The sequence below is a fragment of the Grampus griseus genome (genome assembly GCF_964374135.1).
Source record: "Grampus griseus genome assembly, chromosome: 16".
In the NCBI taxonomy this organism is placed as follows: Eukaryota; Metazoa; Chordata; class Mammalia; order Artiodactyla; family Delphinidae; genus Grampus; species Grampus griseus.
In genome coordinates this window covers 80,545,231-80,568,167 of record NC_139010.1, presented here as the reverse complement: position 1 = coordinate 80,568,167, position 22,937 = coordinate 80,545,231, and the positions used below count along the sequence as shown (strand labels likewise).

The 22,937-nt window shown below is 44.9% G+C and overlaps 1 protein-coding gene across 1 annotated transcript in view; it reads left to right on the top strand.

Moving 5' to 3' along the window:
• ADAM12 (ADAM metallopeptidase domain 12) overlaps window positions 1–22,937 on the top strand; it is a gene marked incomplete at both ends in the record, with an annotated part of 387,447 nt that overhangs the window by 54,424 nt on the left and 310,086 nt on the right. Inside the window, one exon of the mRNA XM_082673912.1 lies at window positions 6,588–6,724. Within this exon, the coding sequence (XP_082530038.1) occupies window positions 6,588–6,724 (137 nt within the window). The remainder of the gene's footprint in view (window positions 1–6,587; window positions 6,725–22,937) is intronic.

The window sequence follows — 22,937 nt, the reverse complement described above, 5'->3', positions numbered from 1 at the left end:
GCTCTAGAATGACATTCTTCTTGCAAGATATAGATTAGATCTTTAACTGATTATTAATAGACTTTATTTTAAAGGATAGTTTTATATTTACAGGAAAATGGAGAAGACAATATAGAGAGTTCCCCTACACCCCATAACCAGTTTCCCCTATTATTAACATCTTACCTGAGTATTGTACAATTGTTACAATTAATGAACCGATATTGACATAATATTTTAAACTACAGTTCATACTTTATTCCAGTCTCCTTACTTTTTACCCAATGTCCTTTTTCTGTTCCTCAGTCCCAGGCAGGATTCCACAATATGTTTAGTCATTATGTCTCCTTAGGCTCCTCTTGGCTGTGACAATTTCGATGACATTGATAGTTTTGAGGTGTGCTGGTCAAATCTATTGTAGGATGCACTGTATTGGCATTTGTCTCAAGATTAGATTGGGGTTATGGTTTTTAGGGATTAAGATCACAGAGGTAAAGCGTCATTTTTATCATATCCTATTGAAGAGTACGTCCCAACAACAGGACTACAGTTGTTGACGTTGACCTTTATCATCTGGGTGACATAGTGTTTTTCAGGTTTTTCCACTGTAGACTTACTCTTTTTTAGATTAACTTTTGCCATGGTTCTTTTTAAACATCCTCAAGCTATACCATTTAAAAATCACATCCCCCAGGCTTCCCTGGTGGCACAGTGGTTAAGAATCCGCCTGCCACTGCAGGGGACATGGGTTCGAGCCCTGGTCTGGGAAGATCTCACATGCCGCGGAGCACCTAAGCCCGTGCGCCACAACTACTGAGCCTGCGCTCTAGAGCCCATGAGCCACAACTACTGAGCCCACGTGCCACAGCTACTGAAGCCCGTGTGCCTAGAGCCCACGCTCCACAACAAGAGAAGCCACTGCAATGAGAAGCCCGTGCACCGCAATGAAGAGTAGCCACCTCTCGCCACAACTAGAGAAAACTCGTGCACAGCAACGAAGACCCAACGCAGCCAAAAATAAAGAAAAAAATTAAATTAAATTAACATTTTAAAAAATTAAAAATAAAAATCACATCCCTAGTTATCACCCATGGAGTCTGCAGATGAGACGAGAGATTGACGTTGTTATTTGGAAAAGACTATAGATAGGAATCTGAACCAAGGAGATATATTTGTCCTTTATGGGAATGTTGCCACCATATTTCTATGAACCAAGATGCTGCTCAGTCAATTTTATAAGATTTTCTTTAGCTCTCAGATATTCGGAGCTAATAAAAGTGCTTTATGCATTACCAGGGCCTTGTCCCCAGATTCTTTTGCAGTTCATATTGGTTGCCTCAATTTTTTCCCCCCAGCTAGATTTTCTAAGGAATATTTATCTTTTTTAAAATTAATTAATTTATTTATTTATTTTTGGCTGCATTGGGTCTTTGTTGCTGCGCACGGGCTTTTCTCTAGTTGCGGTGAGCGGGGGCTACTCTTCGTTGCAGCACGTGGGCTTCTCATTGCGGTGGCTTCTCTTGTTGGGGAGCACGGGCTCTAGGCATGCGGGCTTCACTAGTTGTGGCACGGGGGCTCAGTAGTTGTGGCTTGTGGGCTCTAGAGTGCAGGCTCAGTAGTTGTGGCGCATGGGCTTAGTTGCTCCACAGCACGTGGGATCTTCCCTGACCAGGGCACAAACCCATGTCCCCTGCATTGGCAGGTGGATTCTTAACCACTTTGCCACCAGGGAAGCCCAGGAATATTTATCTTAATCCTACTTTTGGTACCTCAGATTAATTCTCCTCTCTTAGGTTCATGTAGGGATTGATAGTGATTTCCCTTTAAAGCCAGAATCCCAGGCATGATGTTTTAAGTTTTGTCTTGACTAGTAATCTTATTAGAGGTTGTTACCCCAGTGGCCCATTGAATGGATACCCACGAAGTAAGCACCTAAATGTCCACATTTTCTAATGATGGATATGAAGTTGTCATCTTCACACTATTAGCATGGTTTGGTTGGAGAACCACTGTCTAGGAGTCTGGAAACTTGGATTCTGACATCCTAGTCTGATCTTATGCATTAAGCTTTTCAAAAGCCCTTTGACTACACTGACTTATTTGAGCTTCCTTGACCCTATGAGAATTAGTGGGGGAGAGAACATGGTCCCCATTTTATAAAGGGCAGAACCTCAGATGCACACTTTGACTGAGGGCAATAAATCAAAGAGGAGTCAAGACCAGAGCCAAGTCTTGTGGCTCCAAGGTGTTCATTGTTCATGATCGCAGAACTCCGTGTCCATCTTCACCTCTGATGAGCTGAAGCCCTTAGGTGGGCATTAGGGTGGTCCGGACCTCCCTTAGTAAGCTAGGCCAAGGGGGCTTGGCCGGAGCAGAAACGAGGCAAGACTTCCATGGGCAGCTAGGCTCTGGGTGATTCACACGGAGGGGAGATCTGAAGTCACTTTTGGGGGTGTCTTCATTGCTGGCTTTTCTAAGACCTTAAAAGCCATGGCTGTAAAGATTCTTGCCTAAGGAACTGGGTCTATAACTTCCCTTTTCAGCAGGCATAATCAGGTCTGAAGATGACAAACTCAGACAAGCAAAGAAGGCACACACATCCCTCATGGGAAAGCAGAGCTGATTGTCACAGACGAGAATTGTGGTAGGAACCCAAATATTCGAATATGCTTTTTTTCCACCATGAGACTGAAGCAAACTGGCCATTTTATCAAAAGGCCAAGTCATGTATCTGGTTACTCAACAGACAGAAAGCTGGAAGTTCCTCCTCCAGATAAGCTATTCACATTCACATTTTTTATTTGGTCAACTGAGTTTTGTTGATGCCCAAATATTTGGAAAAACAAAATGTGTGCAAACTGTATATTTTCTAAGGTCATATTTTTTCCCCTGGGTTTCCAGGGCTTGAATGTGTGGCCTGCTTTTATGGTTTGTCAACAAGATCGCTCCATAAAATGCATTCTGATATCTCACAGCTGTGTATAATTTATTCTGTCTATCCATGCAGCACAAATAAAATTTTTATTTGCATCATCTAAAAGAAATACCAGTGTATAAATACATAAGCAAAGCTCATAAGAAACCGTCTTCTGACACCATATACTGCTGGGGGGATATTGTGCAACCATTAAAAAAGCCGAGAGATGGCTTCATTATCCATGTAGATAGATCATAAATACTGTACTCAGCAAATAGTATAGTTATTCAATTTCTTTAAAAGGTTGCACAACATTCCCCAAGTGCTGGCAGAGTCTGCCTCTCAATTCTCCTTGGGATATTTAGAAAATAAAGCCTCTTAGAGGGGGAAAAAAAATCAGCCCCGAAGGACTTCTTTTGATTAAGACGTTGGAATATGTAGGTGAAAAGGGAAATGTTCAGTGGTTGGAACATTTTGCCTTCAGGAGAGTGAGTAACTGTCTTTCTCTGCTCCTAGGAGTCTTGGAGGATAAAGGTCCAGGGGACTAAGAACGTTCTTTATATTTGGTTCATGCAGCTTCAGTTTGATTATCGAATAGGAAACCCCATGAAGGCGCCCTGCCCAGCTTCCCCCAAGTCAAGGATGTGGCCTTGCTGCCTCTCCTGGTTCCCCGACTGGCAGAGGCAACCAAGAGACCTGGATTTCATGGCCGCATCTCTTTCTGCTGAGACAGGCAGCTTCTGAATGAGTCCTATTAAATGTGAAGACATTTTCTCTAGGTCGCTGAGGCCTGGGTGATAATCTTCCATGCCTTCGAGCATTGCGGCCGGAATAGCCATGAAAACCGTGGCGTCTTCTGCGGCCGGGTGGTGGGTGATCCAGAACTCCGGTTTTAGGTTTAACGGGCCTTGGGCAATTGGATTTGCGATTAAGTACTCAATTTAACAACCTACTTGCATTGGAAACTTAAGCTAACAGAACTGCCAGGAGTAGCTTATAATCAAATTGGTTTGTTTATGTAGAGGAAATCTGAAAATGTTTGCAGTCACTTTCTGAACAGTTTTACCTGACTTCTCAGAAGATTAACATGTCAGCCAGGGTAACTCTTGGCACGTGGCATGGTTTTCACTGGCTGAGGGGAAAGTTCAGACGGATCTGCCGTTTTCACCCCATAATTGTGGGTATTTCAAAGCCTTCTTAATCCAATTCAAACAACACACCAGCACTCTTTCAAGATAAGTTCAGTTAATTGCACTTAGTCCTGCTCTGCAGGAGCTGTGTAACTGGATCGGAACTCACATTGTTTCAGTAAATTCCAACATGGGAATCCCACTGAGGGTCCTGAGTAAGAGACCCGGGGCTTGGCAAAGCTTAGAGAGCAATGCCGATAAAACCAGTTGGTGTTCTTCACGCTTCCTGTGTATGACCTACCTCGGGCCTCCCCGCCCTTTGCCTCGTTTTATGGAAAAGGAACGCACTTGCTGACCATCTGCTGACGTGTTCTTTCCACGGCTCTGGATGGGGCTGGAAGGTTCTCATCTTCACGTCTCATTTCTATGCTTCCCATCCCAACAAATAAAGGTCTTTCCTCCCTGTGCATCAGAAGTAGCCACCCCCCCACTCTACCACCACCTTGTTTTTCTCATTAAATTTTATTTCGAAATCATTTTAGATTTACAGAAGAGTTACAAGGACAGCATGTAGCCCTGTTGTTTCAGGGTCCTGGTTACTCTCTGAAATGGTCTTATTCATTCAGCCGTCTCTCTCCCAATATAATAATACAGGTCACGAGGGCAGCTTGATGTGTGTCCCTCTCTTAGATATACAGGATGGAGAGAACCAAGTGTGCTGGGACGAAGCTGTATTTAAGAGACGAGGGTCTCCACAGTGTAGGCAGAGGGGGCTGGCTCCAGGTGACAAGAGGGTGTCCTGGGCTGAAGCAGGAAGAATGGGCTTTTTGAATGGAAGACATCAGGTCTAGAGGGCCCATCATAAGGCGAGCACTTAATAGATAGTTGGTGAATGAGTGAGTGAGTGAATGAATGAACAAACAGATAAGTGGGCCAACGACTGGACCAGGACTGATGGCTAATACGTGGTCGGGTTGGTAGTGATGCTGGGGTGTGTCTTACTCCAAAACCCATGCTTGTAACGACTCTGCACCACCTTGGAGCACATTGAAGGGCATGAACTCAAGCCACTGGATGAAGTTCATTTATTCAAGGTCTCTGTGCGATCAGTGACTGCCCCCTCTGCAGCCAGGAAAGACTTCTGATGAATTCCATGCAGACAGCCATTCTTTGCTCCATCCTGCCCTCCACTGATGTCCACAGATGTCACCACCTGGAGCCAGCCCCCTCCGCTTGCACGGCTGGAACCCTCATCTCTCCAACACAGGTTCATCCCTGAAAACTCAGCTCATCCCAGCCCTGAGACCACAAGCCCTGCTCTCCTTGCTCCCCGGGCCCATGGTCCTCTCCCTCCCTCTAGTGCCCCATGTGGCCGACGGCCCCAGCTCATCCCCTCTGCCGTTGGCCATAGTCCCAACTTTCGGTTCATCCTCGGTCCCTTGGCGCTCAACAACTGAGAGTTTTAAATGCTTCGTGACCAGCTTGAGAATTTTCCAGAGAGGCTGTGTCAGACAGTTAATACTCAAGTGGTCATCCTTTTGTGACCTGAATAGAGCTGCAGGCCTCCACACGGAGGAGGATGAAATGGTGTGGATTTAAAAGTATTTGGGGACCTGTAAAATGTCTAGGATTAAAATTTCAATACCATTTGTGCCCAAAAATGCGAACTCTTTAGTAACTTGAAACTGTGGTATCGTGACTCAGGTCTGAAAATTATGAGTCCTGGTTGAAGAAATGGGAATAACATGTGAGGAATCAGCTCCTGTCCTTTACCTTGAGGGATGGACTGTGGTCGCACCGAATAGCAGGAGGGTGACCTCATAGGGGAGCTAGCCCGGAGAAATTACCGTATTTGTTAAGAAAGCAGTACACTCCCCGGAGGAGAAAAATGTTACCCTTTCCATTAGGATTGTTTATGGAAATGGGGCTACACTGGACCTGGGTCAGTATATTAGCTGGTTTGACAGTACCCCAGGAAACAAGATCACATAATAGTTGATAGAACGACTTGATTTTTTTTTTTTTCCGTGAACCAGGCTAGTCAGTCTGAACTTGACAAATTAATTTTGTCTATAGAATCACTCCCATAAGTACATAAAATTAGCCTCCATGAGTACAGAGAGCAGAGTTGGCATTGTGTTGAACTGATTCGCTGGAACTTAAGTAAATGGATTTAGTCTTAATATAGCTAAAGCCCTGAGACTTTAACTAGAGCTGATCTTAGGCAAAGCATTAATTCATCATTTAAAAAGTCACGGCTCGTGGGTTTTTGTTGCTCGTCGAAGGACAGAATTATATACTTTGACTATGCTAATCACCCAGCACATGCCACAGGGCTTGAAGGAAAAAATTAGCTCTTGTTTTCTTTGTTACAAGATTTTTTATGTTCGATTGACAGAGAATTAATCAGTTTTAACACTTGGCTATGATTTAATAGATTATGGTGTTTCCCTGGCCTTATTCAACTTCCAGATATTTTCATTGAGTCATTGATGTCATACTTCTGATGCTAAACTCTTCTGGACTGGAATAAGCATGGGGATTTTTTCTTTGTGTTGTAGGGGTGAACTTGGGAAGCAGATTCGTACCTTCCGTGCAACAGGCCGGCACGAGGGACGGGAGAGGAGCTTACGAAGTGGTCAGTGCCTCTCTTTTGAATGGAGACCCGTGGAACCCAGTGACAAACGCAGACACAAAGGTCAGTTTTTTTGGTTTTGTTTTTCTTCTTGACTTTTCAATGACTGAAGTTTAAAAATCACATTAACTGCATTAATATTCTTTTATTCAGGTTTTGTCTTTATTTTAATTCCAACTTTATCCTTCCTTATAAAGTGAAATCTTCATTATGAAGAAGATAAAATACAGACTGGTTTTGATGTGACAGTTCTGATGAGTCTCTCAACACTGTTTGTGTCTGTGGAAGCTTACTTTTTCAAGCACACACCAGGGATAACATTTCCAGATATACAGCTTTCAGCTCATTTTACCTGAGTGCTGGATCTTTTTCTATATTCATGTCTATTTCATTAACATTTCAGTTTTATCGATCAATTACTGGTAGAAACATTTTAATGCAACTTTTTAAATTTATTTATTTTTGGCTGTGTTGGGTCTTCCTTGCTGTGCGTGGGCTTCCTCTAGTTGCCGTGAGCGGGGGCTACTCTTTGTTGCAGTGCACGGGCTTCTCATTGTGGTGGCTTCTCTCGTTGCAGAGCACGGGCTCTAGGCGCTGTGGGCTTCAGTAGTTGTGGCACGTGGGCTCAGTAGTTGTGGCTCATGGGCTCTAGAGCGTAGGCTCAGTAGTTGTGGCACACGGGCTTAGTTGCTCCACGGCATGTGGGATCTTCCTAGACCAGGGCTTGAACCCGTGTCCCCTGCATTGGCAGACAGATTCTTAACCACTGCGCCACCAGGGAAGTCTCTGTAATGAGTTTTAATGCAGTTTTATGCTTTGTTTACTTTGACACATGTTTGATTTGAGTCTTCTATGATGTAAAAGAATAATATAAAATAATTGAAATATTAGTGATGAAATTTCATATTTTGATGAGTTTTGTCTGACAAATATAAGTGAGTTTCTTAAATTTCAGAATTGTTGGAACAGTTGGAAAGGGATAAAATCTATAGAAATATGAGCTCTTTGGAGAGATCATACAGATGGCTTTGTCCTTGTGTTATGTGGAACTATTTTTAGAGTATTTTTTATAATAGAAAACAGATTTTTTTAAAAGAGCAGTTGAGATTGTGAAAACGTTCTGTAGTGTTCTGGAAGGGCTGCAGTGGGCCACCTTTGTGTCCATAATGATAATATGATTTACATCATTATTTTATTTTCTAAAGAGGCTTTCAGCTGAAAGTGAGCATTCAGAAAGGTTGGGTTAAAGGAGCCAAATGCCAGATCTAAACTTTTTCAGTATTTCTGCTTCATGGAGACTGTTGCAGCTGGAATATACAAAGTATAAGTCAATCACGGTGACACTGATACTGTTTCCTAGATGAAAAACTTAAGACACTAAAGAAAATTTCATCATGCTACTAATTGGCAAAATGAGAGACGATACGATAGATTCAGAAAAAGAGAGGTATACTATGTTGTAAAGGAAGTATATCTTTAAAATATTCATAGGCACTAATTAATAATATAAAAATATGGAACAATCTAAAGTTACTTGGGTGGTGGAAGCCTTTATGGGAGTTTTTCCCTGGTGGTAGGGTTGCCAGATTTAGCAAATAAGAGTACAGGATGCCCCGTTAAACTTGGACTTAGGTAAACAGTGAATATTTTTGGGCATAAGTCTATCCCATGCAATATTTGGGATATTGTTGTTTATCACAGTCCAGATTTAACTGCCGTCCTATGTTTTATCTGGCAGCCCACCTTGGAGGGCATCAGAGCAACAAGCTGATAAAGGTTCTCAGTATGCCTTTGGAATGGACTAGTTCAGGTTGGCTCTAGTTTCTGACCTCCAGCTTCATCCTTACTACCAGCTAGCCACCTTGCAGACATCAGGAGGCATACCAGAGGGGGAACTGGTACATCCGCCCTGGCCAAGCTGACAACCTGATGGCCGGGGGCCACCAGCACCATCTTTGTAGAAAACTAGGAAAAGCCATTGTTGTTTGATCGCTGTCCCACCTCCTCTAGGGGTCTGCATCCAGGATTAGAACCAGGCAAGAAGTAGGCACATACCTAGTGGCTAAAATAACTCCAGGTCACTGACATTATTTAAGGGAACAGCGACCTGGGTGGTTTGGGGAACAGCATCTTGTCGTAATGCCGTGGGGCTCATCTCAGCATGTGGCTGTGGAGTCAGCCTTACGGCTCTGTAATTACTATGTGCCCCCTTAATTGGTGGTTAACCACTAAGACCTTGCATGAAAAGGGTACATGTAAATGTCTGTTAATGTGCGTGTACCTGCGTGCCGTCATTCTTCACGGGGTAGCTGTGTATGTTTGTTGTGGGAATAAGGGTTCTGCCAAGTGGCGTGTTTGTGTACGTCTTTCTTCGTCATCAAAATAACAGTCAATGCTGTAATTTTATTTTATTTAAAAAAAATTTTTTTGGGGGGGATTTATTGAAATCTTTCCTTTATTGTGCATCTTCAATATCTAGGACCAGTATCCCGTTTTCTCCATCCTGAATTCCCCTCAGAGTGCACAGCTGGGGGCAGCTGCAGTGGCTGATGCCTTTTTGGCCACAACATCTTTTGTTCACTAAATGGCAGGGGACAAACTCTGCCCGCAGCGCCTCATTTTGGTCATAAATCTGACCAACTTTTGGGAGGCACATCATGACCAATTTTGTCCCATGGTGCTAAGAAGGCTTATTCCTACATTGAGGAGGATTCTGTGGATAGGCCACTCAACGTGCTCTAATTTTCAGATTAGGCCCTGTTGACAGTCTAAAATTCTCTGGATCTCCCATCTTACTAGTCTATTATGATCTGGGAAATGTTTTCCCTTGTTCCTTCTTCCCACATCTAGAGTTGCGCTATTACAAATATTCTACGTAGAGGTATGTATATGATCGATGGCCTCAAGACATTTAGTCATCATTACTTTGTTGGAGGCCTCGTTAAATATTGAGTAATGCAAGAGACAGCAATCTTATAAAATAGATGGGATATAAGTAATACTACTAGTAACTGTAATTTTAAACTACATTAACGGGGCGTATCTTCAAGTATGCAGAACATACCCACTTCATGAATATTTCTGCTGCACAACTATGCCTGCAGGACCTTAGAATACAGGCTTTTAGGTTTGCAATCCTGCTTTCCTGCTCCCCTGTTTCATTCCTTGCTGCCTTCTTTCCATTCAGCCAGTCTTTGACAGTTTGACTTAATTGGTCTGAGGGAAGGCCCAGGCATCAACTTGATGCAGGCAGAAGTACTCAGATTCTCTTTTTCTCTCTCTCTCATCTATGATGGAGATATATCCAAATGGGGTATTATTATGTCCTGTACAAATCAAGAGTCAAGGCATCATTGCCACTGATCACGTAGTTGAAAGAACAGAGCATGGGGAGAGAACATGACCTTGTGTGCATCGGAGAGCTTCCGGCATTTTGTTTACTTGCCGTTGTTTTGATCTATAACCCGAGTATAAGCTTATCTGCTCTTTCCTCCCTCTTAGGGTCATTGTAAGAATGAGATGAAACAATGGGTGTGAAAATACATTAACTAAAAACTACCACCCCAATGTAAGGTGATATGGAGAGCTTAAAGTTTCTTTAGGGACCAACCTCCAATTTCATGTCCTAAAAAAATTTACTCTGGATCCAGGGAAGACATATCAAGATGGGGTTGATTGTGAGATGACCTCAGTTGAGCTCAGCCTTTGAAGACTCCAGGAAATTTCCAATTTCCAGCTTTCTCACAGGAGAATGAAACGATGGAAATAGTATGTGAAATGGAAAGTAAAAAGGCAAAAGGATTAGAACATGAAACCAGAGCTTCCCATAGCATACTGAGGATCTGAAAGATCAAATAGCTGCTAATTAAAATGGCAGAGGTAGAGTCTGCTGCATTGATTTCCATTTGCTTTGTTTCACGGCTGAGAAAACCAAGCCCTGTTTTTCCCCTCAAATAACCATCCCCTTTCACGCCTCCGCAATCAGCCTTCTCCTCGGAGGGGTCGTCTCATCTTCCCTCCCCACCTCCTCCCCCCCCCCCTCCTCCCCCCCCTCCTCCCGCAGGTCCTCTGCAGCCCTCTGTAGCAGCTTCCACTCCCAGCACTTCATCACGACCGCTCTTGCCAAGGTCATGGGTGGCCTCTCAACCTCTGAAGCCAGAGCATGCCTCTCGCTCTTTATTTTACTTATCTTGACGCTGATTCACTCTCCTTTGAAACTCTCACTTCCTTTGGCTCCTGAGACCCTGTTCGCTCTTGTTTGCTCTCGTATGTTTTTTTTTTTGTTTTTTTGCGGTACGCGGGCCTCTCACTGTTGTGGCCTCTCCCGTTGCGGAGCACAGGCTCCGGACGCGCAGGCTCAGCGGCCATGGCTCACGGGCCCAGCCACTCCGCGGCATGTGGGATCCTCCCAGACCGGGGCACGAACCCGTGTTCCCTGCATCGGCAGGCGGACTCTCAACGACTGCGCCACCAGGGAAGCCCTTTCGTATGTTTTTAATTCTTGCCTTTGGTTCCTCTTCTCGGCTTTGCCCCTTAACTGTTGGTTTCCCCTGAGTTTCTTCCTCGGTGCGTTTCTGACTCAGGGCTCCTGCTGGGCGTGGCATTCCGTCCTGCGGCCTCACTACCCACCTGTGCAAGGGGGGGCGGGAGCTCCCGTGAGTGACAGAAGCAGCCACCGCCCACACACGGGCTCCTACTATGTGGGACGTGGGTCTGATCCCCTCACCATCGTCCTCCAGCATACACTGACTGACAGTCCACATCGCCCACCCTGCTCTGACGCCTGAGATTGGGTCACTGGCTTCCAGTGGATTTTACGCATCTCCAGCCGGAAGTTCCCAATTGCCTTAATGGACTGTGTCCCGATGTGGAAACAGCCCCCCAGCCATGTTCCCCACTTTGTGTAGTAGCCTCTGGAAGATAAGATTGTCATCCCCCAGCTCCCCTCAGATCATGGGCTTGGAGACATCTCATCCTTCAGACGCTTCTCACGGTATCTGACTCAGGTTCCTTCACTTGGTACCCACTGTGGAGGCTTAGCTCCCACCTCTCAGCCATCCTGCGCCTCCGTGGCAGCCTGTTGCCTAAATATGCCATGTTCTTTACTGCCGTGCAGAACTGGCATTTGCTTTGTCCCTGCCACCTGTGTCCTGATCATTCCTGAAGCCCCAGCTTAACCAGCACCTTCTCTGTGCAGCTCATTCTGACCTCCCCAGCCACGTCTGTCCTTCCCAGACCTTTGTCCTAATCAGTCATCTCCATGACGTGAAGGCCCACCACGCACATGCTTCACTCGTGTGCACTGAGCCTGCGGACATGGCAGAAACAGAAGCTAAGGACATGCAGCTTAACTCACACACCCATCCTCTGATCTCCCCAAGGAGCATGTGGCCGGGGGATCGGCCGGGGTCGGGGGGAGGCGTGATGGGACATCGGGTGTCTGCTGTTTCCTCTCTTCCTCCACCTGAAACAGGGCAAGTCTCTCACTCCCTGAGAGCGAGTCTGGTTTTTCAAGTGGATGTCGTTATACAGCAGGGACCCCAAAATAAGCAAACTCAACTGTGCTCAACCCAGCGGGGTTCAGGAGAGAAGAAATGGCCACATTGAACTTACAGAAAAGCACAAAAACCATAAGGTACTTAGAAGATTACTGATAACTCTGCCTTGGGTACCGCTTCGCCTTCTGTGCTGGCTTTAGACCCTAACTCTGCGAGACTTGGGACTCAGCTCTTTGGCATGGATCATACTGTGCTGTCATCACTAGTTTATATTTGTGTTTCTCTCACCAGCCTGTGCCCTCCCCGCGGGTGGTGGCCTCAGCGTTATTCCTTCTTTGTCCCTTAGTGCAGTGTTCGGCATCCAGTGAGGGTACGGGCTCTGAGCCTTCCCCTGTGCCTGGGGGCTGGGTCGCTCACTGGCGTGGAGGTGCCTCGTGCTACAGAAGATAGAGGGGACAAAACTCAACCTTTGCATGTTATTCAAATACCAGAGGGTGCCTGGAGAGCTTCTCCATTTCTGCAGAGAGGTACAAACCACTCTTGGATGACCTGGACTTTTCAGACATTGCTGACCCCCTTGTAGCGAGTTTAGGTTCTTTTAAAATCGTTTTGGAGGTCTTTTATTGCTTGGAAGAACGTGACATTTTTCTCTTTTGTGGCTGCTAGGGTTCTACCTGGAATAACTCCCCACGTGTGCCTCTCTGTCCCAGTCCTAGAGAGAATGAGTTTCCTCTTCTCTAAGGGAGTGTTCTGGTCATTGCAGGAGTTGCTGCAGGCCAGCCGTGGTGCCTGAGCTTGACTGAGTAAGCTCAATGGTTAGCCCTTTGACTTATGGAACGTTGAGCTTACATTAGCTTACAAGCCAGCCAGTAGCGCTTCCTCTTAGGAAATAATGTTATTAAAATACCTCATGTGAGGCTTCTCATAAGAAAAGTACAGTGGCTCCAAAGTTGGAACATTATTTCTAGACTGTACGGTCTCTTAGGATGGTCTGTTCTCTGCCTCCACCCCCTGTCTCTTAACTCCCGTTGGACTCCCAACCCTACCCCTTGCCTGACAGTCCCCATGAGGCTACGTCTGCCACACAGGAGGCTCTCGTTCCAGCCTCACATAACCTACGTAGCCAAGATTCTGCCCACCCTTCTGGGAGAGGGATTAGCGAGATAAAAGGTGGCACCCCTATATCTTTGGGAACTCAGCTGTTTTTTAAGAGTTGATGGCAGGCAGAGTGGAAGGAGAAAAGGCTTTGGAACATACAGAAATGGCTTCACACTCCTGCACAGCCTCTGCCTTGCTGTGTGATGTTGGGCAAATGACAAGCCCTTGCTGAGTCTGTTTTCTCATTTGTAAAGGAGATGATGATGGTTACCCTGCTGTCTGACATAGTGCCCCCGGCGTGCTCAGTAAATCTCAGCCACTCTCCTTTCCCTTCATTCATTCTGGCCTTCCTCCTTACACTAGGGCAGGGCCCCTCAGCCCCAGCCCTGTTGCCACTGGGATGGGTAGTTCTCAGTTATGTGTGTAGGGGAAGGGGGCTGTTCTGTGCGTTGTAGGATGTCTGCCAGCATCCCTGGTCTTTACCGTGAGATGCCAGGAGCACCCTCCTCCCCAGCCAAGTCAACTCAAAAGGCCCTGGGCTGGGGCGTCGGGGGTGTGCATAATTCCCCAGGTTAAGAACCCCTGCGCTAAGAGAAAGCCGAGAAGGCTAGGGAAACAGTTACTGAGGACCTTTGCTTTGGGTGGAGCCACAGGTCAAAAATTGGCAAACTTTTTAAGTGAAGAGCTAGACAGTAAATGTGTTCAGCTGTGTGGGTCCTATGATCTCTGTCACAGCTACTCAACTTGGCCACTGCCGCTTAAAAGATAAAAGCAGCTGTAGATAATGAGTGAACCAGTGGGTGTGGCTGTGTTCTGATGAAACTTATTTGTGGACATTGTCATTTGAATTTTATAATGTTCATGTGTCATGAAATAGTCTCCTTTTATTTTTCTTAACCATTAAGAAATATGAAACCATTCTTAGCTCTGCCAGTGGGCAGGGGGCTGGGTGTGGCCCTCAGACTGTAGTTTGCGACCCTCCCCCCCCGGGCTAGACATGCTCTAGGTATGATGACACCAGGTGCCCCCAGCAGCCCTGCAAGGTGGGTGCTGTGTGCACTTTGTAGGTGAAGATGCAGCAGCCCACAGGACGGGGAGTGGCGGGGCTGACAGCTAGATTCTGACGTCTAGTCTCCCCGGAGCACTCGGCTGCCTCCCAGAAGATCTTCAGCTTTCTTTCCCTTGTGCATTGTATCGGGACTGGTTCATCAGTCTGGACTCCTGAGGCAAGGTCTCGGCTCAGAGGGACAGTGTGGAGGCCTCTGGCCAGCGCTGCCCCCGGCAGTCAGTCCTGCCCTCCGAGGCAGCCCTGGCTTTCTTCTTCATCCGCGCTCCCCGCCAGTCCTTTCAGTGTTCTTGCTTCCTCTTTGGTCAGCATACAAAGGGCAGGAAGAAAGCCAACACGTTGTGCTTGTTTCCACTGTGTCCCCCCTTCTGGTTGCTCGCCACTCAGTCAAGGAGGGCTCTGGGCTACATTTCCACAGTGGTCTCTGCTAACTCGTTTATTTCTTGTGACCTCTTAGCAAAGGCCTTAATATCATTTTCCAAAAAGTTGTCTATTGAATCAGGTCTCCCTACAGTTTCTGCAACTTTTTTTCCTTCCCCAAGCTTGTAGCATCATCATAGAACTGGGTCTTTTTTTAAAAGTTATATTTTAAAATAACAAATGTGGATAATGCTAGGAGATAGAGTGGTTTGCATTATTTAAACAGAGAGACGTTATAAAATATATATTTTTTATAATCCTTGGGTAAGACTCTCTGTGTTTGACTGATGTGTTGAGCATATTTGATATTAGGAGAAAAAGAGTTGGATGATGAATTCCGTTTTCAGCTTTTCATCTGTTCGTCCAAGGATATATAAGGGTCTGCTGTGTCTCAGGTTCAAGGTCAAGTTCCTGTGACCCAAGAATGGGTGAGGCTCTATCCTGCCCTTGAGGACCTCAAAGTTTAGTGAACTAATGGTTGTAATAAACTTAATTAAGTAGTTAATAAGAGATATGTAATTTCTAAAATAAGTGATTTCAGAATAGCTTTATTTCTTTTTCAAGAAGTTGCTTGATGCTCATTTTCTTACTTTTTTAATTGAAGTGTAGTTGATTTACAATGTTGTGTTAGTTTCAGGTGTACAGCAACGTGGTTCAGTTATACATATATGTATATATATGTCTATTCTTTTTTCAGAAAAAGAAAATCAGAGTAGCTTTAGATTTACTGAAAACTTGCAAAGATAGCATGGAGCCGTCCCCTACTCCCCACACCCAGTTTTCCTATTGGTCACATGTACGTATTCATGGTGCGTTTGTAACAATTCATGATATGTGGCTTTTTATATTTTAACCTGAATTCTTTTAATAAGAGAGGAAGGTCCTGGAGATTGAGGACATTTAGAAGAACATATAATTTCTAGAAAGGATGGTAATTTATAAATCGGAGTTTAGACTAAAAAGCCTATCTTCCCAAGAGAGAATTCATGTGTATCAATATTTCATTTCACAGTTTCATATCACGTGAAGGCTGAGGAAGCCATTGCCTATGCCTTGACTCTAGAATTTCTCTGAAGTTAAAACATAAACAGTGAGGACTGTTCCTTCTTAGTTGCTCAATAAACAGTCCTGATGGTGATGAGGCTGTTTTGTTCAATTGAAATTTAAAGCTCAGATTAAAAAAAAAAATCCTCCTATTTTTTTCTTAAAAAGTGTGAAATATTTTTAAACTTATCATGAGAGTGCCGACAACCAAGTGCATAAAATCATGTTAAAAACAACAGAATTGAGTGCTATTATGTGACTTTGACGTAATGCCTATGTAGAGAGTTCGTGTGAGATCTTCCTTTCGTGTTGATTAAACATACTCATGAACCCCCCATTTCTCACACACATCCCTGTAAGCATAAGATGTGCGTTTCTCAGTGACGTATACCAGCATTTTACAATTGGACTTTCATTACTGCCTGCCTAAAGAGAAAAATTAAATTAATTAAACTTTGAATTAAATTTCTCTTTAAAGAGGGAAATTAAACACTAAGGAATAAGATTTTGTTGGGTAGTTTTAAGCTTTGGAGTGGAGTAAACCATTGTAATACCTAAGAATTTTCACCTCCTCCCCAAGTACCAATTTTTGCTCCTTTGAGGGCAAACATCCACCCGTTGAGAATGCACGATGGGCACCGCACATAAATGGGCAAAAGGAAGTGCGTGTCTCCCAGGACTCCACGTGTTTACAGCAATGTGCCCATTGGAGATTTGGGGCAGGTAAGAATAGAAGTTGATTTCTCCCTCCCTCAAAGGCTGCTCTTGTTAGATTTTCTTAAATTAATTTTTATTGGAGTATACTTGCTTTACAATGTTTGCTTTTGCTAGATTTTAAAAAATAAGTGTTTTATATGAGAACAGTTGTCGATTTACCAAAAAAATTGTAAAGATAATACAGAGATCCCATATACCTCACATCGAGTTTCCCCTGTTATTAACATCTTAAATTATTGTAGAGCATTTGTCACAGCCAACATTGACACATTGTTATTAGCTAAAGTCCATGCCTTATTCGGATTTTCCTAGTTCTTACCTCATGTCCTTTTTCTGTTCTAAGAGTCCATCCAGGTACCACATTACATTTAGTCATCATCTCTCCTCAGGCTCTATTTGGCTGTGGCCGTTTCCCACACTTTCTGTTTTTGATGATACTTTCGATGATAATTTTGAGGGATACGAGTCAAGGGTTTTGTAGAATATCCGTCAACTTGGGTTTGTCTGATGTTCTCCTGATTGAACTGGGCTTATCTGCTTTGAGGAGAAGTCCACAGGGATGAAGTACTGCGCCTGTTCTACCACGTCGAGGGCACATACTGTCAACAGGACTTGTCACTGCTGATGTCAACTCTGACCAGCTGACTGAAGTCACGTTTGTCAAATTTCTCCACTGTAAATTTCTTTTTTCCTTCCTTTCTATACTGAATTCTTTGGAAGGAAGTCACTGTGCACACCCCACACTTAAGGAATTATGCTTCACTTCCTTGAAGGCTGAAGCAGCTACATAAGTTGTTTTGAATTTTTCTGCATGTGACAGTTGTCTACTTTCCCTGTTTATTTAAATAGTCAATTGTTTATTTATCCAAGCTTGGACTCGGGGGTATTTATTTTATATTTTGTGATATAATCAAGCACTGTTTTATGTTGTTCAAGTTGTTCCTGCCTTGGCCACTGAGGATTCTTCCAGTCGGCTCCTGTGTCCGTTGGATATGTGTCCGTTGTTGCGTGTGTATGTCTGTGTGTGTGAGCCCTTTTTTACTTTCTGTTGCGACAAGATGCACCAGGTTTATCTTATACGCTTCCCGTCCCAGTCCTAAAATCAGCCATTTCTCCAAGGAGCCCTGGTTTCTGGGAAAATGGTATTAGAAACCAAGATCTGTGTGCTGGGTGTGCTCACTGCTGCTGTAGTGTCATTGCTTCTTGGTTTTGGCAGCTGACAAAAACAAGGAAATATATGGATGTGCTCTTGCTAGATTCCAAAAAAAAAAAAGCCAATCTCGAATGCTGGATCATGACTGGGGCACACCATATATTTAATTTTTAAAATTGTATAGTAGGAAATATAGCAGGAATTTGGCCTTTTTAAAAGAGGTATAACTATACTGGTCAAAAAGGAAGAGTGGCTCTTTTCGATAAACTACATCAGTTCTTGAAATCAAACCCAATTATTTGTTCTTTTCCCTAAAATGCTATTTTAAGGATTTAACTCCCAACTCTCTAGCATTTGACCTAAATCTGGCTTTTCACACTCCTTGAGTTGATGATGCCTCAAGGCTGCCTTTCTGCTAATTGCTTGAAATTCATTTGACCTTTTCCTGAAAGTGGCAAGGAAGAGATTTTCTTCAGGTGGCATAACCATTTTTAGGTACAACTGTTACTCAGCAGAGGTACTAAGGGTTCTTCCTTTTGCTCGGACCTACTAATTTTCTGAGCATGTGATTTAAAGACATAGTCATAAACCCAGAACAGAGTTGGTGAGAGCACAGAATTAATGAGACCAGGACCAGGGTTATGGGTTGTGTCTCCATTAGGATCCCTGATTCCTGTGGGCGCCATTAGCCTGCCTCCATTCCTTGGCCCTCCCCGGCATGTCTAACCCCAGCAGGCATCTCACAAAGGACCTCTGAAGGCAAACTCAGAGACCCTTATGCATCCTCTATTGCCCATCCCTGATGTAATGATTAGCAGAGCTGTATTTGTATAGGTAGGTGACAGATTTTACATACTTTTCCCTAGCTTTGGTCACCCACGACCCACATGCAAAATTTTAGCTTAATTACAGAAGCAAGTCACACTGAATAGTTTATATATGCTTGCTCTACATATTGATTTTTTTCCCTCAAACACAGAAAAAGCATATAAATGATTAAAATGAAGTCTGTTATCAGGCAGACACATCATGCCATGTGAAACGTGTCTCAGACCTTCAGCAAATTCTCTATTTTTTTCCATCCAGTAAATGCTTCAGGGCTGCCATGTACCGCTCTGCAAATTAAGTCCTGCATAGCTTGGGGAGGCAGGGTCCATTTGGTCCCTAGATTTGAGGGTGGTGGTCCTGCCTAGGAACCAGGCACTGTTCAGTGGAATTCTGTCTCACAGTTTAGAGGGGAAAGATTTTGCTGATTAAAGATGATCCTGCTTTTCTATTGAGTTCTTTCTGCATATTCCTTTAATCAGTAAATAGTTATTGAGACCTCATGGTATCCCAGGCCCCGTGCTAGGCACTAGAGGTATTTTGCCCTTTTAAAACATGCCTGAAAGCTGGCAATGTCATCTCAGAACGACTTTGAAGCTTTTGCTCAAAGAGAACCCTAGGAAATGTCAACCCCTTCTGTAGTACAAACATCAGGAAGAGTTAAGAGCCCACCAGGGGTGGAGAATTTTATCATAGCTCCTTTGAAATCTAGCCTCTTCTTTTGCAGTTCAAAACAAGACCACTGGGGCATATAATCTTTGGTTGTGCCTATTCAGCTAATAGGAATGTGTTTGCATTGCCAAGAGTTATTGCTGGTTTTAGTGTCTTAAGGAGAATACGTGGGAAAGCATGAGATCCCCAGAGTTCCGGGTTGGCTAACACTGGCCTCCTATGTATGCGTCTCTGCCCGTCGGGAGTGCAGATTGCAGACAATCGCTGTCTTCCCATTTTCATGTCTGCATTGTCTTGGAAGAGTTCAGAAATCCGGTTCTGTAGACCCCCTCGCCTCCTGGCCTAAGTAAGGGGAGAAAGGAGCTTTTTAAGGTTCATCTCCAGAACAGTCTCGGTGGAGTCCCAGAGCTGTTTTTCCAGCCTGCCGTTTCACTGGCAGGTAGCGAGCTTTGTCTGGTTCAGTCTGGAAGCGTTTCTGGGAAGGCAGCTGCCCCGGGAAACGCCTGTAATGGGCACTACACAAACTGGTCTTCCCCTGGGCTCTGAGGACTAAACTGAGACTCATCTTCATACGGCAAACTTCAGCTGTCCAGACAGGGTTAGAAGGAGCTGTTGCGGGGAAGGGCAGAAACAGGGTGCCGAAGTCAAGCACAAAACACTGAGTGCGTTTTGGTTGGTTCTAACAGGCAGGCTCGTGGACACATTCTTTTGGCACCAGCGGGCATTATGAGGAAGGAGCTGGCAGGCGACACTGGCAGGTGGGGAAATGAATTGGAGAAGCTTTAAAGATCTTTTCCCATTAAATCAATGTCCAGAAGCTGTAGAAACGTACGTCTTCAGTTAAGTTAATACCTCAGAGACAACACATATACGTTTTTCTGTGAAACCTTACCAGTTCCAACTGCCCGTGTCTTCAGATTCCAAGAATTTCTGCACACACAGAATTGGCCTCTTTTACTCATTAACCTCAGAGGCGACTCCTTTCAAGAAATTCCTATGGCCATGACGGCAAATTAATTTCACTATTTTATTTGAAGCATCTGAGACTGGAATAGCCAGCCTCAGAGTTTCCTTGCTTAGATATCTGGATCAAATGGGAAGAAACATTAATTAAGTGACAAGTTCTAGCTTCTATACAAACCGCAGGAGCCTATGGTAACCCTCCCTGCCTCTGCCTCCTGATGCACAAAGGGTCTTAGTGGAGATTGGGAACCGTACTCCGCATCACCTGCGCTCTGAGTGGCAAGTTGCCGTTTTCTCTGGATACTTGCACAAATGACTCTTAACAGATAAGACACCATCAGGATTGGGGTTTGGGGTGCGGAGTTTTCAGATGAAGCAGGGCCTTGGATGTCCTGCTAAGAAGTTAGAATTCCGCTCAGAAGACACTGGAAAGCAACGGAAGGTTTCTGCGGAGTCAAGTGGCATTTGGGGCTGTAGTTTTAGAAGAGGTTTGAAGTAGAACATCTGTTTGAGGAAGGAGAGTGCTGGCAATGGGGAAGGTAGGCTGTGCTGGAGACAGAAAGCGGGGTCCAGGCCTGGGACACGACTAGAGCAGGGAGACAGCCGGGGGGGCTCTTGTTCTCTGCGGACCCCGTGCAAACCCATCGCGTTGCCTCGGTGAAGATGAAACCAGGGTGACAGTGTGACCTGTGGGCCTGATTCCCCTGCTGGTGAAGGACGGAAGGCCGGGGCCTTGCTGTCATGGGTCTTTCTCCCCAGAGCCTCATGCTTCCGGCTGAGGCATTTCCACTGTTGGATAAACGCATCTGAGCAAAATGGCGTTATCCGTACCCCTTGCAACCCTCTGGGGAGAGGAAGTGGAGTTGGTCTTTTTAAACAAAATATACTGCACCCACATGATTCTCCAAATCACTGCACTCCCACTGCATATGCAGAATCATCGCCCTGCAGTGCTTTTGGGGTGAGGGTGAGGAGACAGCCCACATGCTCCCAAGAGGCCACTCCCAGGGATGTCACCCTAGCAGATTCTCCTCGGGTCAGGGACTGTCATGCAGAGTGGCAGGTCCAGTGGTGGTGTGGACCCCTCCTCGCCGGGCCCCCCCTCCCCAGCACTGAGGCCATCAAAGCTGACTGTTCACAGCTGGCGTGGTCATGAGGCATAGGGCCTCAGGCATCAAACCAAACACGGCCACTTCCTCACTGTGTGACCTTTGGTAAGTTACATGACCTCTCTGAACCTCTGCGTCCTCATTAAAATAAAAAGATACCTATTTCAGAGGGCTGTTACTAAGACTGATAAGATGATGTTTAAGTGTCTAGCACATGCCAGGATTCACCATGTTTATTATAATTATGATTTATTATTATGTTGTTGTTGTTATTTATACTTCCCAGGCCATGAAATGTTCTTGGAAAACCTGGTTTTTAGTGACACAGCCTGTAAGTAGCATCTTAGTGAATTCTTCACTCTTGAGCCCCCTCAGATCCATCTTTCTTGTTGTGGATGAGTCTTTCTCCAACACAAATCTGACCGTGTCTTAGAATTGCATAAAATCTATCAGCGACTCCCCATTTCCTTCAGAATAAGACCCAAACTTTTAACATGGGCCTACACCCCTGTTGGTGACTGAGCCCCTCTGTCTTCCTCATGCTGTATGCCGCTACAACAACTTACTTACAGAGGCTCATTGCTGCTTCTGTGCTCTGCAGTTTTTCTACCCACTCTTTCCTTCCCTGCCCTAAGACCCTCCCTCATGTCCTCATTTTTCAGGACTTAACTCAGAAGTTACCTTTTTTGGTTGGTGTTAAAGACCAAATGTTTATGTCCCTCCCAGATTTACAGGTTGAAGTCCTAACCCCCCAGTGTGATGGTTTTTGGAGACGGGGGCCTTTGGGAAGTCATTAAATTTAGATGAGGTCATGAGGGTGGGGTCCCCACGATGGGATTACTGCCCTTAGAAGAAGAGGAAGAGACCAGAGCTTTCTCTACACCACGTGAGGACACAGTGATGAGGTGGTTGTCTATAAGCCAGGAGGAGTGCCCTCACCAAGACCCCCACCATGCCAGCACCCTGGCCTAGGATTTCCCAGCCTCCAGAGCTGTGAGAAGTGAATGTCTATTGTTTGTCACCCAGGCTATGGTATTTGGTTATAGCAGCCCAGGCAGTCTAAGACAGTTGGTTTTTCCTGAACTCGTCAGGGCCACACCCTTTGTCAACATGTGGCTGCTGGCAGGTGCCCAGTCATGCATCCATCATGGTACATATTATCCACACAAAATACTTGGTTTTCTTATTGGTTTCCTAGGGAAACTCTGAAACCTTTAAAGGCAGATACTATGTGTTGCTCATTTCAGTATCCTCAGGGTCTAGCCATGCTCGACACACAGTAGGTCCCCAAAGACATTTGAGTGAATATTTATGTTTACTTTGAGAGGCCTTTGTTTTTCATTTACTTTTATCTTGATTTTATTTGGGTCTAACGCTTTTCTATTTGGGTTTGATGAATGCCACGAAAAATAAAAAATCATTTTCAAAAATCATTTAGCAGTCAAGCATTTTCATAAGTAATTGAGCAAATCAAGCATTTCCCTTAGGCACTTGCATCTTCAAATGATTGAAAATGTGACTGTAAACAACAAGCTCTCAGGCACATCCTTTTTCCTAGAAATCTACGTGTCAGTCTCTTGATTGATGCAGGTGTGTCCCAGGGTGTGAGTGGATGGTGCTCCCAAGGCTTGTCCGAAATGAGAAGCAGAACTCAGCACGGGGTGCTCCCACGGCTGGAAGCAGCAGCCAGACGTTGGCCTGCAGCCCTGAG